The following is a 13947-nucleotide window of genomic DNA, read 5'->3' as shown; positions in this document are numbered from 1 at the left end:
CTAGTGCTTCATTCACTCTTCATGTGTGGAAACCATTCTGCTACAGTGGTTCTTGATTGTATTGTGTAGGGGTTCCCAGGAAAACAGATGCCAACAAACGTTTCTTCTTTTAAAAGTCTGCTGCTGCGATGTGTCAGAGCCATTCTCTTTACAGGGGAAATGGGAGAAATATATATATGCTTAGCTTCTTCCCAGAGAACTCACCCTTTTTCTTTTCATGGTATCCTTCCTTTTCTTCACGTATCCTAATTTGTGTACCTTAGATTTAATTTTAAACTCTGTAAAAGAAATAAGAAGGGTTTGACCCTTAAACCTAACGAATAAATAGGCAAAAGATAAGGATTCAAGTTATTCATTGCTATTCCAAAGAGACAGAAAGTACAGACAGGAGCCTATTTTTCCTTTAAGTCAAGGATAGAGAGGTCATGTTGGGGAACAAATGTTACAGGTGGGGTTCTTCCTGCTCCTATTGTTGGGATGACATATTCTCAACCAAGGGTTCCCCTTGGACTCATTAGCAATACTCTGAGAACGCTACCTACGTCTCTATCTACTGAAAATCTTAAAATGTCTAAACTGTGGTAAAAATGGCTTCAGAGAAACTGAGCATCTTTGGTGGGAACTGCATATTAATTGGCAACTGGACTTTGTAGCAGAATTGGATGACTTGGACCAGGACCACAGGGCAAACTTTCTCCCATATCTTCTATTGATTTTGTTGGGAGAATCATGGCCCTGGTCCCAAACAAAATGAAAACTCTTGGTTTTGGTAACCTTAGGCAGACATGTATGCCACAAATAAAGAAAACAGGGCTGACCTGTTTTGACCTAAAGAGTCAAAAATTTGGGGTTTAACAAACCCGTTTAAGGCTCTGCTGTGATATTTGAGCACCCGAGGTAATTGTATCAGCAGCGCAGTAGGCTGTAAGTAATACAGAGCTTATACCTTGCTCTGCTTAGCTAACTGTGTACGTTTAGAGGGTAATGCCTGCAAAGCATTTTGACTTCCTCAGAAGAAAAGCCCCATGTAAGTACAAGATACTATTATAGGTTATGAGACAGCTGTGAAGAGATTCTGTCAGAGCGTGGCCAGACACATGAAATTGGCTTAGATATGGTACTGTCTAGACATATTCTTTTTTTCCTCCTGTCACTTCCAACAGGACATTTCTCTGTTTGTGCTATTGCTACACTACTTAATGTCATCAGGCATCTCTTGGCCATGTGGCACATAACCTGGCATCTGTTTAATGTTTTGCAGGTTTAATTTTAACTGTTTCAGTTCACCTCAAGCCCATCGATCAGAAATCAAACCATGTTCTGGTCCCTGTTGCGTGCTGTGCTGCTGCCTAATGTCCAAACACCTGTGTAGGCTTTTTCGCTGACACCTAAGTCGGTATTTTCACTATTGTTAGGTGTCAGAATTCTTGACAGTGGACATGCTAGCCAGTGACTTAATCTTGGTAAGAGTACTATGGAAAAGGGACTTCCTAGGTGGCGTGGTGGTTAAGAATCTGCCTGCCAATGTAGGGGACACGGGTTCGATCCCTGCCCCAGGAGGATCCCACATGCTGCGGAGCAACTAAGCCCATGCCACAACTACTGAGCCTGCACTCTAGAGCCCGTGAGCCACAACTATTGAGCCCACGTGCTGCAACTACTGAAGCCCACGCTCCTAGAGCAGTGTTCTGCAATGAGGAGCCCGAGTACCACAATGAAGAGTAGCCCCCACTCGCTGCAACTAGAAAAAGCCCGTGTGCAGCAACAAAGACCCAATGCAGCCAATAAAAAAAAAAAAAAGAAAGGTTTGTTAAAAAAAAAAAAATAGTACTATGGAAAAACCCATTAGCTCCATGGCAAGGAGCCTCGGTTGGTGCCTGACTGTGTGCTTGAGGACATGCTGATTCAGCAAGAGTGACCAGGGAATTTTACATAATCTGTGTCAGGTGTTTGGGAGTGGGAGAGGTGCAAAGTGGTGGGAGGAGTTTGCTTCTCACAGGAGTCGGTTACTCGGAAACCATCATTACTGCCCCCCTTGATGGCTGTTGGCATAAGCTTTATTGTTTGGTTTTATGAAGTAATCGGTGTCCAGTCAACCTGGAAAAAAGAAGCATCAGTTACAAGAATGCACTTTCCATTTCAGGGGACATGACTAGAAGAAACTTCTCTGGCTGAACTCTCCAAACCTTCCCTTCCTGGGTTGCAGTGTTCTTTTAGGGATTCTCAGGACAAATATAACTTCAGTCTCTGATCACTGTCTCCAGATGTTGGTATATGAGGTGTATCTGTTATAAATGGTAAACCAAAAGCAGTTATTTTTTTTTAAAGTATGCACAGAGTTAAACTTTTTTTTATTAATTAATTAATTTATTGGCTGTGTTGGGTCTTCGTTGCTGCAAACGAGCAGAGGCTACTCTTTGTTGTGGTGCATGGGCTCCTCATTGCCGTGGCTTCTCTTGTTGCGGAGCATGAGCTCTAGGTGCGTGGGCTTCAGTAGTTGTGGCACATGGGCTCAATAGTTGTGGCTCATGGGCTCTAGAGTGCAGGCTCAGTAGTCGTGGCACACGGGCTTAGTTGCTCTGCAGCACGTGGGATCTTCCTGGAGCAGGGATCAAACCCAGGTTCCCTGCATTGGCAGGCGGATTCTTAACCACTGCGCCACCAGGGAAGTCTCGCAATCACTTCTTTTTAAAGGTTCATTTTTTTTTCTTTTTCTGTGCTATCTTTATATGGAATAATTGTGCGTGTGTGTTTTATGTTGATCCACATGCTTATTTGGGATTCAGATAAATGAAGATAAAATTTGAGGTTTATTTTAACAAAATTACAAAATTCAGAAAGCATTACCCTATAGCCTTTAACAAATAACCTGGTGGTGTTATTTGAATGAGTTCTTCCTTTAGTTTCAGTTCTTTGAGTCCGGGACCCTGTTATTGTTTTCGGCACAGTTTTATTTGCTGAATGCTTATTTCATATGATAGTCCTCTGTGTTCAGAGATGTTCATTATTTATCTTGGATGCAGCTTTTGAAAGACTGGCTAAGTACAGATGACTTTCTCTTCAGTTTTTATGAGTGGAAGAAGCATGCATACCACTCTGGGTTGTTTTGTACCTGTCCGTTTGATATGTAGCCTATCTTCTTGTTGCAAGATTACTCAGAGGAATGTGTTACTAATTGTTTGTTAAATCGCTACTCTGTGTTTCTTTAGATCTAGCTAGTTGTTAAAAACTGGGATCTAGCTCACTGACTATATATTTATCCATCAATCCATTCATTCAACGAATACTGAGCACTGCAGTTTGCCAGGCACTGGGGTAGTCATTGATGATACAGCAGAGAAGACAAGATTATCCTTTCTTTATCTAGTAGCTTTTCACCTTTCTGGGTCAAGCTGCTATAAAATACATAATTTTGCTAATGTTAGAAAGGTGATCACACCTTTCTTGTTATTGATCTGTAATAGTAGTCAACATTCCACTAGAAATGGCAGCAAGGTACAGGTGACATACTACTGAAGATGTTTAACAGCTACAAAATGATCGTAGCCTTCTAAAGAATATGAAAATTCTCTGGAAGAGATGAAGAGGAAATAAGGCTAGACTAAAGGAGAACTCTCACTCCTGGAAGCCTTGTCTTCTTCCTCTCTTCTCTACACAGTTTCTGAGACTTCCTTTTTCTATAGTTGTCTCCCCAGGCTTGCTCAAGTTTTTTTTTTTTTTTAATTAATTAATTTATTTAATTTATTTATTGGCTGTGTTGGGTCTTCGTTGCTGCACACGGGCTTTCTCTAGTTGCTTCTAGTGGGGGCTACTCTTCGTTGTGGTGTGCAGGCTCCTCAATGCAGTGGCTTCTCTTGTTGTGGAGCATGGGCTCTAGGCGCGTGGGCTTCAATAGCTGTGGCACATGGGCTCAATAATTGTGGCTCACGGGCTCTAGAGCACAGGCTCAATAGTTGTGGCACGTGGGCTTAGTTGCTCCGTGGCATGTGGAATCTTCCCAGTTGCTCAGATATTAAAAGTGACAACTAGTAAACCTATAAAGTTCTTTGTGTTGAAGGGCAGGGTTGCTAGTACAAGGAGAAAGCTTTCCTTTTTCACCCCATATGTCAGCCAGGGTCCTTCCTTCCCTTCCTGTGGTGTAAATTGTATGTTACTCAATTGGGTGTTTCTGGAGAGAGTACTCCTCAGTTTTATTGTCTGATTTGGAATTAGACATCTCATATCGGGCATTTCAGGGCAGGGAGGAGAAGGAAGGCTTTACCATCGTGGGTGAGTGTGGGAGAGAATGTGAGACATGAGCCACATTGACCTAAGCAAATTCCTCCAAATCCCATTGTGAAGGCAGCAAACTTTTTGTTGGCCTAGACTTGCATAGATGTAGCCCTCTTTTCAGGATACAAAAGGATGGAGGACTTTTGAGGTCACTTTCATTATTTTTATAGCTCTGTATTCCTCTTCCCAGCTATATTGAGGTATCATTGACAGATTAAATTGTAAGATATTTAACATGTACACCGAGGCGATTTGCTACACAACATACATTGTGAAAGGACTTCCACCATCAGATTAACACATTCATCATCTCACATATTTACTTTTTTTATTTTTGGTGAGAACATTTAGGTTTCTATTCGCATAGCAATCTCAATTATACAATAGGGTGTTATCAACTCTAGTCACCATGTTGTACATTAGATCCTCAAACTTTATTCATCTTATAGCCGAAAGGTTGTATCATTTACCAACTTCTCCCTGTTTCCACCCACCACCCCAGACCATGGCAATCACTTTTCTATTCTTTGTTTCTATGAGTTAGACGTTTTCTTTAGATTCCACATATAAGTGATATCATGTAGTATTTGTCTTTCTCTGTCTGACTTGTTTCACTTAGCATAATGCTCTCCAGGTTCATCCATGTTGCAAATGACAGGATTTCTTTTTTTTTTTTTTTTAAGGCTGAATGATATTCCATTTGGTTATACCTATATATATTATATTATACCTATTTATAGGTATAATATAAAATACACAATATGCATAATATTCCATATATACAAATATTTATAAATATATACCACATCTTTATCCATTCATCCACTGATGGACACTTAGGTTGTTTCCCTACCTTGGCTATTGTGGATAATGCTGCTGTGAACGTGGGAGTGTACATAGTGATGTAGTTTCCTTTGCATATTTACGCAGAAGTGGGGTTGCTGGATCATATAGCTAGCTCTATATTTTAAAGAGGAGGAACTAATTGAACACATTGAGAACCAAGTAAAAGTTGTCCTTGATGGTTGGTGGTGGTCAGAGGACAACGATGAGCTGTTCAGTGTTGAGAGCTGGAAATTCAGGGCTCAGTGCTCTGGCTTCACCTTTGCGTTCATAGGGGATCAGTATCATATTGTCACAGTTATCCCATCAAGTACAGCCCTCTTAGGTTTGTGGAGAGGAAAGGTAACTAAGTGATTTTGTAACATTTTAAAAATAAAGATACGTTCTTTTTAGTCTATGACCAATTTCTCTCTACAGGAGGAAGGTCACCAAAACTGTCAAAAAGTCTTGATAATCTCTGATAGTTTCCTCCATAATCCAGTGACCCTATTACTTTTTGTCTATCCACCTTCCTGCTCAACTTCTGTTTAGCTAGAGTCTCTGCCCATCATTTTTACCCTCCAGCTTTATTAAGTTATTAATGATATATGTAAATTTAAGACATATAAAGTGATGATTTGATACACACACACACATATACATACATATATATGTTGCAAAATGATTTCCACAGTGAGATTACTTAACACTTCCATCCGCTCAAATAATTACGATATTTTTTGGTATGGTGATAGCATTTGAGACCCATTGTCTCAATAACTTTCAAGTATATAATACACTGTTGTTAATCATAGTTACCATGCCGTACATTGGATCCCCAGAACGAATTCATCATATTGCTGGGAGTTTGTCCCCTCTCCTGGTCCATCGTTACAATCACTCTCTTCACACACAATCAACTACTCCTTTCTCCCCCTCGCCAGTGCAGCTTTACCTAGCAACACTTGGCTCTGGTTAAATGTCTCTGCCTCCTCTACCCCTCCACCCATTCCTGCACACAAGCAGCTGAATGTGGCAGAAGAAAAACACACAATCATCTTAACATGCCCTACTTTAACTTTATGACATCACATCTCACGTGGACTCACCGGGTTGCCTGGCAATCCTACCACATTTTCCCCAAGAATTTACCTGCCCACTCTCCAAGGTGACTATTTCACGTTTTCTCCTGTCACCTCCAACCATCCACATGTCTCTTGTCCTTTCCGGTTTTTTATTTGACTGAGGAAAGAAATATGATGGTAGCTTTTCCATGTTCCCACCAGCACATCTACCCACCTGCCTAGACCTGTGTCCGCTGAGGCAGAGGATATATCTGAGCCGGCCGTGCACTGGGCCCCCTCCCCTCTCTGTCAGAGCAAAGAAGCAAACCTTATATGGTGGCCACTACATGCCAGGCTTAGTTCTAAGTACCTGATGTATTAAGTAATGTAATCCTTACGACAGCCGTGTGAGGTAGGGCTCATACCAGTTTTATAACGAGGGAGCTGAGGCACGCCACAATTCAGTAACTTGTCCAAAATCATGCAGCCATAAGTTTGTGTGGCTCCAGGGTCCGTGTGTGTAACCACTCCATAATACCTCATCTCTTGGGACATTCCTCTGGCCACTCTCCCTTCTCTCCTGCAGCATCAGTTTCCCCCCACTACCAGATCTTACTCATCAATTACAAGCAAATTCTAATAGTTCCTATTTTAAGAACCTGCCCTTGACCCCATATTTCCTTCCAGCTACTCCCTAATGTCCCTATTTTCTTTTTCAAATTTCTTATGTTTTCTCTATTTGCTGTCTACTTCCTTTTTCCTAATTTTCTTTGGAAGCCCTTCAGTCTGACTTTTGTCCCTACCATTGCAGGGAAACAACTTTTATCAAGGTCACTTACGACTTCCCAAATGTCAAAGCCAGAGGGACAGTCTCAGTTTCTTACTCAGTCCCTCAGACATGTTTTATGCACTTGTCTTGGTTTTTCTCCCACCTCTGGTCACTTCTCTGTCTCCTTTGCGGGATCTCCCTCTGCTGGCCAGCCTCTAAATGTTCGATTGTCCAGAGCTTGGGCTGGACCACTTTGCGTTCATCCACTCTCTTTCTCTTGCTGATCTCAGCCAGTCTCAAGGCTTTAAATATAATTTATAAGTTGATGACTCCTAAGTTTTTATTTCTAGCTTTGACCTTCCTTAGACGTCCAACATTTCCATGTGGATGTCATAGGCACAAGACATCACGGTTAGTTTATTTCAAATAAAATTCTCGATTTTGCTCTTTATCCTTTAGTTCCCATTTTTTAGTGAAGTGGGATCTTCCTCCCACATCCCACATTGTAGTTATCATCGGGGCTCTACCTTCAAGTTACATCTCAGATCTGACCACCTCTCTCCCTTTCTGGGACTGCACCCTCATCCAAAGCACCATCATCTTTTCCTTGAGTCTTTAAAGAGCCTCCTATTGGGTCTGCCTGCTTTGTCTCTTGCTCTGATACAGCCTGGTCTTCACCCTGCAGCCACAGTCATTCTTTGTGATTTTGCGTTACATATGGCCCCTGCCTCCCCCTTCCGCCACTTTTCCTGTATTCTCTCTGTCCCTCCCTGCCCCCCAGCCCAGTCTTCTTTGCCATTTTTTGAACACAGCAAGCAGACATTTGCCTCAAGGCTTTGTGCTTGCTGTTCCTGCTGTTCTTCTCTGCTGGTAATCTTTAAAGACCTAAATTAAACAAGAGAATTCATTATTTTGGTATGATCTCTGTTCAAACTTTACCTTAGAAAAACTTCCCTTGATCTTTCCATCTAAAATAGCAGCATCAGGGGTGAGTTGCAATCTGGAATCGCAGAGAAGTTTCTCCGTGTTTTGTGGGGACAACAATGGACACCTAGAAGGACGCTCAACCCCCAGAGCAACAGCCAGTGAGGTATATCTGTGGAGGATGTCACACAGAAAAGGAAATAAAATCAAGGGATCCAATCTGATGCAGAGAATGTGGATACAGAATAATGTACAAGAAAAGGACTAAAAGATTGGTGGTTTTTCATGCTCGATGAAACATGAAATTCAGAGGAATATATTCATTTGTATTTGCTGTTAATGTTATTGTATAGCTTTTGATTAGTATACTTTAGGAATACAACTATATACACATGATTTCATTTTAAAAATCATATTGTATTTAGATATCTTATATAGCTTATATAAGATAGCTTATATAAAGATACTATGTTTTGTTCAGTGACATGGTTTGTAATTTAACGAAGGTTAAAAGCGCTTCCTCAAACTACACTTTAATCAAACCCTAGAATCATCTGGGGCCCTTGTTAAAAATGAAGTTTTCTACGGCCCTCTAAAGGTCTGATGAAGTAAGTTCCTAGGAAACCACTGTTTTACATCAACTGTTTGTAAACTGTTTGTAAACTCTCCAGCTTCATTTTGTATAGAGTATACCAGTGCACTTACTGTCAGTGTACAGACCTCATTTTGAGTTATAGTTTTCATTTGTTAGCTTGGCACAGGCCTCTCCATATTTGTATATAATGCTTAACTGTTTTTTAGATCTTGGGCAAGGGAAAAGAAACTTTAATGGTTGCTTTCTGTAAGGTAAAATCAACCCCACGTAAAGTGGATGAGGCCGACTATTAAGGCAGGTGCAATTTCCCAGGTGTAATCATTCATTAAAGTAAAAAAATCTGCTTTCAGGATATAAAAAAAATAGGAGTTGGTTTATGCTGAATTATTGGATGAATGTTTAAAGCTTTTGCCTTGATCTTAGGGATATGGATACTCAGCTACTCCATTGTTCCAGGATTTGCTTAGGTATATTTCAACTTTATTAATAGCTTTGTCTCTGACATCGAAGTATCAACTATGCCATTTTAAAAAGACCTGTTATTTCTACTACCGTCCTCAAATATTAAGTTCTATAAATTTATTATGTGTTGTACAAAGTACTACCATACTCAAGATTTTTAAAGAGTGCTTCCTTGGTCCAGGTTTTCATGGACTGTGGCTTTCATAATTTTTTAATTCTGTCATGTTCCTTCTTGAGCTTGTCCCTTTTTATACAAGAGTCCCAATAAATATCGCTTTATGACAAAAATAAAAAAAAAAATAAAATAGTAGCACCGGGCATTTTCTACCTTCTTGCTGATTTTAACAAGAGTATAATGTATTGTATATCTGTTTGTTTGCTGTACGTCTCCTGTGTGACATATCAGCTCTGTGAAGGCAGAGACATCCTTCCTCTATCCCTAGTGGCTGGAACGAGGTGCTCAATAAATATTTGTTGAATTTTTGGAACAGTGACAGGTAAAAACCTGTACATGATTGATGAAAAGGGAGATGTGTGGAGAAAATCGTCTGGAAGAACAAAAGGAAAGTGTCAGAATTCTTGGGTGGCTTTACCCCTCCTCTCCTCTTTGCCATTCAGAGAGAGTTCCCTGTTGCAGTCACCACTATGTTCAGAGCCAAGGGGGAGACCAAGGAAAAGGCCTTCAGTGGATTTCGTGGGTCCTTGTCCGGGCTTCAGGGGTGCCTTCATGATGTGGGTGGGGGCTCAAAGTATTCCTAGGAAATGAAAGTTAACGAAATAAAGTGAAATTGGGGACCTTATGTTTCCTAAACCAACACTTCCTGAAGCATCGCAGATGACACATTGTGAATTTAACTCCTACGTTGCTGGTAATGATCATGATTTTTCTCACGTGTTGCTTTTCTGACTCTCCTTGACCAATATCTCATCTCCCAGTCCCCTTTAGAGCTGGATTGAGAACGTTGATGTAATGGTTTCCCATCTCTTGGGTCTCTCCTCTGTAAGGAGAACAGATGCAGGAGTGGATTTATGTACCTCTCACTTAACGTTGTTGTGAGTTCTACTCACTGATGTGGAAGAAGAACAGAAAGAAAACTGTGCCAACATAATGAATTCTCTTGTTAGTGTTATGAGATAGAAAGATTGGAACACTCCTTTTAAATTCTGTTAGTGTTTCAGTGTGCTTTCTAACAGATACATCTTTAATGATCTCCAGAAAACCAGAAAAGGGTGTTTCCTACCCTTGTAAATATAAATATGACTTTAACAAAAATCCGTATTACCTGAACTTTGACTCCCAATAAACATGATGCATGGTAATTATCTGACATAGCTGTGGTTTTGAAAGTTGAAAATGTAGGTATATGGTGGGCATGTAATCCCTCAAAGCTCGTATTGCTCAACTTTGGCTATAAAATTTGTTTTAAAAGGCCAATCATGATTGTTTTGTAGTGTTTGGGTCATTTCAAAAGATTCATTTGTATGCACTCACTGTAATTCTTCACATTCTCTTTGATTTCTCCTTGCCTAGAGGGAGAAGAAGATGAAGATGAAGAGGATGAAGAGGAGGAAGATGAAGAGGAGGAAGACGAGGAGGAAGACGAGGAGGATAAAGATGCAGACTCCCTGGATGAGACCTTGGGTGGTGACACCGACCTGCCTGGGTTTACTCTCCCCGGCATCACGTCTCGGGAAGCTGGCTTAGGGCAGGGACACATGGTCTCTTTGGAGGGAGCCACCTACCAGGGGCCGGACACCATCGAGTGGGAACAGCAGAATCAGGGCGTGGGTAAGAGTCACGTGTGTTCCTTTCCCTCCTCCTTCCCCTCATGTTACTTTTCTTAGGTGACAACTTCCCTTCATTGGCACAGATTATGGAGCAAAATGGATTTTCTGTTTATGGGTGTTTCATTTGGGAAAAAGTTCTCAATCCTTTTTTCAATATGTTTATGCTCTTAAATCGTCAGGCTCCAAACAGTCTCCATCTGCCCACAAAGAGCACGGTTACCTAATTTTTGAAAGGAATTCCATCTTTCCTTCCCAGCTGGAGGACAGCTGTCGGCTTTGGGAGGACTTCCAGATGGGGAGGAATTGTGTGTAACCAGTCAGTTGCAAAAGCAGTGTGAATGGACTGGAGGCAGAAAACAAATGTATTTTGTCATCTCTGTCCTTTTAGAATTTTCCTGCCTGGGGAGATTCTTCCTTCACTTCTGGGTGAGCTTGCAGCCGTCCCATGACGTTTCTGCTCGTTCTTGTGGTTGCATTTCATCATCAAATACCATCTTGTTTCAGTAGTTTGTGTCCAGACAACCCCAGGCTCTCTTGTGCATGGCCTGGATTTTTGGTGAGAGTCTCCATGGATGCAGGCTGACCCCACCTCTGGCACTGTCTTCCTGTCAGCAGGGACGTTCCTCTGTCTTCTCTTAGCTTTTTCTGGAGAGATGCTGTTAAGCTCTAGGTGATTCTTTAAGGCCTTACTCTCTTGACCTGAGGGGAATTGACCTCTTCTCCAAAGAAATTTCCTCCCTGAAGCTCTTGTAATCTTTGAAAGGCCCGTTTATACCTTCAGTACAGCGCGGAAGTTAGATTTAAGAGTCATATAACCAGTGTTTGGAGTATTTGATTGAAAATTTGGATGATGGTCTTGGACTTCACTATGGAATATCATATTAGTGTGTCTTGGTACCTTAGTTGAAACTTCCAATTTAGAATCTTATTACATATGATTTCCTAAAGATTCTTCTCCTCTCCTTCCATGAAAACTCTTTCAGCTTAGTGGTGGGAAAGGGTAAATGCGTTAAAATGAGTATGGAGTGGGAAAATCGCTCCATCTGTGTATCACATGATTGTGTAGTTTAAAACAAGCGCCCTCGCTTTTTTAAAAGCTCAGACTGAAACTGCTAAAACCTTTAAAGCTTTGCAGCCTAAGGAGGAATCCTTTTTTTTTTTTTATTTTTTATTTTTTTTTATTTTTTTTTTAGGAATCCTTTTTATCATCTCTAAAACTAAAGAAACATGCATGAGGATCTTTAATGTCATCTTCTCTTCCTTTATAGAGTTCTTTCAGGAGCTGCCCTTTAGATTTGGTTAATTAATTTATCCCCCAAATAGAATACCTACTGTGTTCCTTTGCAAGGCATTGGAAACACAGGGAAAAACAAGGCAGTGCCTTTTCTTGATTAGAGCAGAGCCTATTCATAAAGGTTTCAGTGCAGGGTAGGTGAATTCTATAATAAAAGTAGGTTATAGGAGGGCAGAGCAGAAATGTAGAAGGGGGACATTTAGAGTAGCTTGGAGCGTTCAGAGCTATTGCTTGAAGGATATATAAATAGGAGATAGCTTGCAGGAGAAAGGGGCCAAAGAAAGAACATACACAAAGGCACTGGAGGGATGAAAGAGCATGGCGTAATACAGATGGGTTCGCATAGAACGTTGTAAGTGGGTAAAAAAAGAAGCTCTAGGAGATATAACAGCAGACAAGGCTGGAAAGGTAAGTGAGGATGCATCACGAGGGACTTCCTCATGGTTAGGAGTCCTCCTGCCAATGCAGGGGACATGGATTTGAGCCCTGCTCCCGGAAGATCCCACATGCCAAGGCGCAAGCAAGCCCATGCACCACAACTACTGAGCCTGTGCTCTAGAGCCTGCGAGCCACAACTACTGAGCCTGTGTGCTGCAACTACTGAAGCTTGTGTGCCTAGAGCCCATGCTCCACAAGAGAAGCCACCATAGTGAGAAGCCTGTGCACCGCAACGAAGAGTAGACCTCACTTGTCACAACTAGAGAAAATCCGCATGCAGCAACGAAGACCCACTGCAGACAAAAGTAGATTTAAAAAAAAAAAAAATGATGCATCACAAAGAGCTTTAACTGTCAAGAGGTTTTTATTTATCCTTTATGAAAACCTTTCTGGTGATAGTGCAGGGGAGGAGCAGGGGAGGAGTGTGAGATTGGGGAGAGAAAAAGGCCACTTACGAGACCAATGAAAGTCCATGTGAGAAATGAAGGCGTGAACTAAGGCAGAGTAAGTGGGATGAAGAAAAAGGAGCCAACCTGAGAGCTTTTCATCATGGATACTAACTGATCTGGGGAAAAATAGAGAGTTGAGGATGATTTCTAGGTTTTTATTTTTTATATTTTTTCAGATCTTTACTGGAGTATAATTGCTTTACACTATTGTGCCAGTTTCTGCTGTACAACAAAGTGAATCAACTATATTTATACATATACCCCCATATCCCCTCCCTCTTGAGCCTCCCTCCCACCCTCCCATCCCACTCCTCTAGGTCATCACCCATCATCAAGTTGATCTCCCTGTGTTATGCAGCAGCTTTCCACTAGCTATCTATTTTACATTTGGTGGTGTAAATATTTCAGTGCTACTCCCTCACTTCGTTCTAGTTCCTCCTCCCACCACACCCTGGGTTTTTAGATTGGGCAAACAGGTGGAGGGTGACGCCTCTGATGAAGAGAGGGATTAGAGGGAGTGATGTGAACTTGGCATATGGAGATGATGAACTGGTTCTGGGCATGTTGACTATGAAGAGCCTGTGGGATGTCCAGGAAGAACTTAGATTTTGAGTCTTGAATTCAGGGAAGAACTCTGAGACTGAGAAATTATTCCGGGATTATCACCCTCTAGGTTGGCATAAAGGTTGCGGTTGAAACGTAGCTGGGATTTCCTGTGGAATATGCTTATGGTAGGGAGATGAGATGATAAAGGATGGACTTCCACTGGGCAAGCAGAAGGTATCAGTATCTGTGCATACAACACTGTATTTACTAAGTTATTTCCTGAACAAATCCAGCAGGTAATTGGGTAGTAATTACTTTAAAAACATCAAACGAAACTGCTAAAAGTTTGTAAATATATCAAAATATTATAAAACAAACACAAACACTGGCCTGGGAACATGTGAATAAATATTAGGTCTGAAATGCACCTGTTCCACATGAACTGGTTGAAATGAGCAAATTAAAATACAAAATACCAGTGTAACTTATCACAGAGGGTAAACACAAAAACAAAAATCTACATA

The 13947-nt window shown here is 41.2% G+C and overlaps 1 protein-coding gene and 1 pseudogene across 1 annotated transcript in view; both read left to right on the top strand.

The window, feature by feature from the left end:
- Nucleotides 1-13947, top strand: part of ARMH4 (armadillo like helical domain containing 4) — a 123336-nt gene that overhangs the window by 30630 nt on the left and 78759 nt on the right. Inside the window, exon 4 of the mRNA XM_057732350.1 lies at nt 10440-10697. Coding sequence (XP_057588333.1) covers nt 10440-10697 — 258 coding nt within the window. The remainder of the gene's footprint in view (nt 1-10439; nt 10698-13947) is intronic.
- On the top strand, nt 7971-8147 carry LOC130851685 (DNA-directed RNA polymerases I, II, and III subunit RPABC4-like; annotated as a pseudogene).

Source organism: Hippopotamus amphibius, chromosome 4 (genome assembly GCF_030028045.1).
Source record: "Hippopotamus amphibius kiboko isolate mHipAmp2 chromosome 4, mHipAmp2.hap2, whole genome shotgun sequence".
NCBI lineage: Eukaryota > Metazoa > Chordata > Mammalia > Artiodactyla > Hippopotamidae > Hippopotamus > Hippopotamus amphibius.
This window is presented reverse-complemented; position numbering and strand designations above follow the sequence as displayed.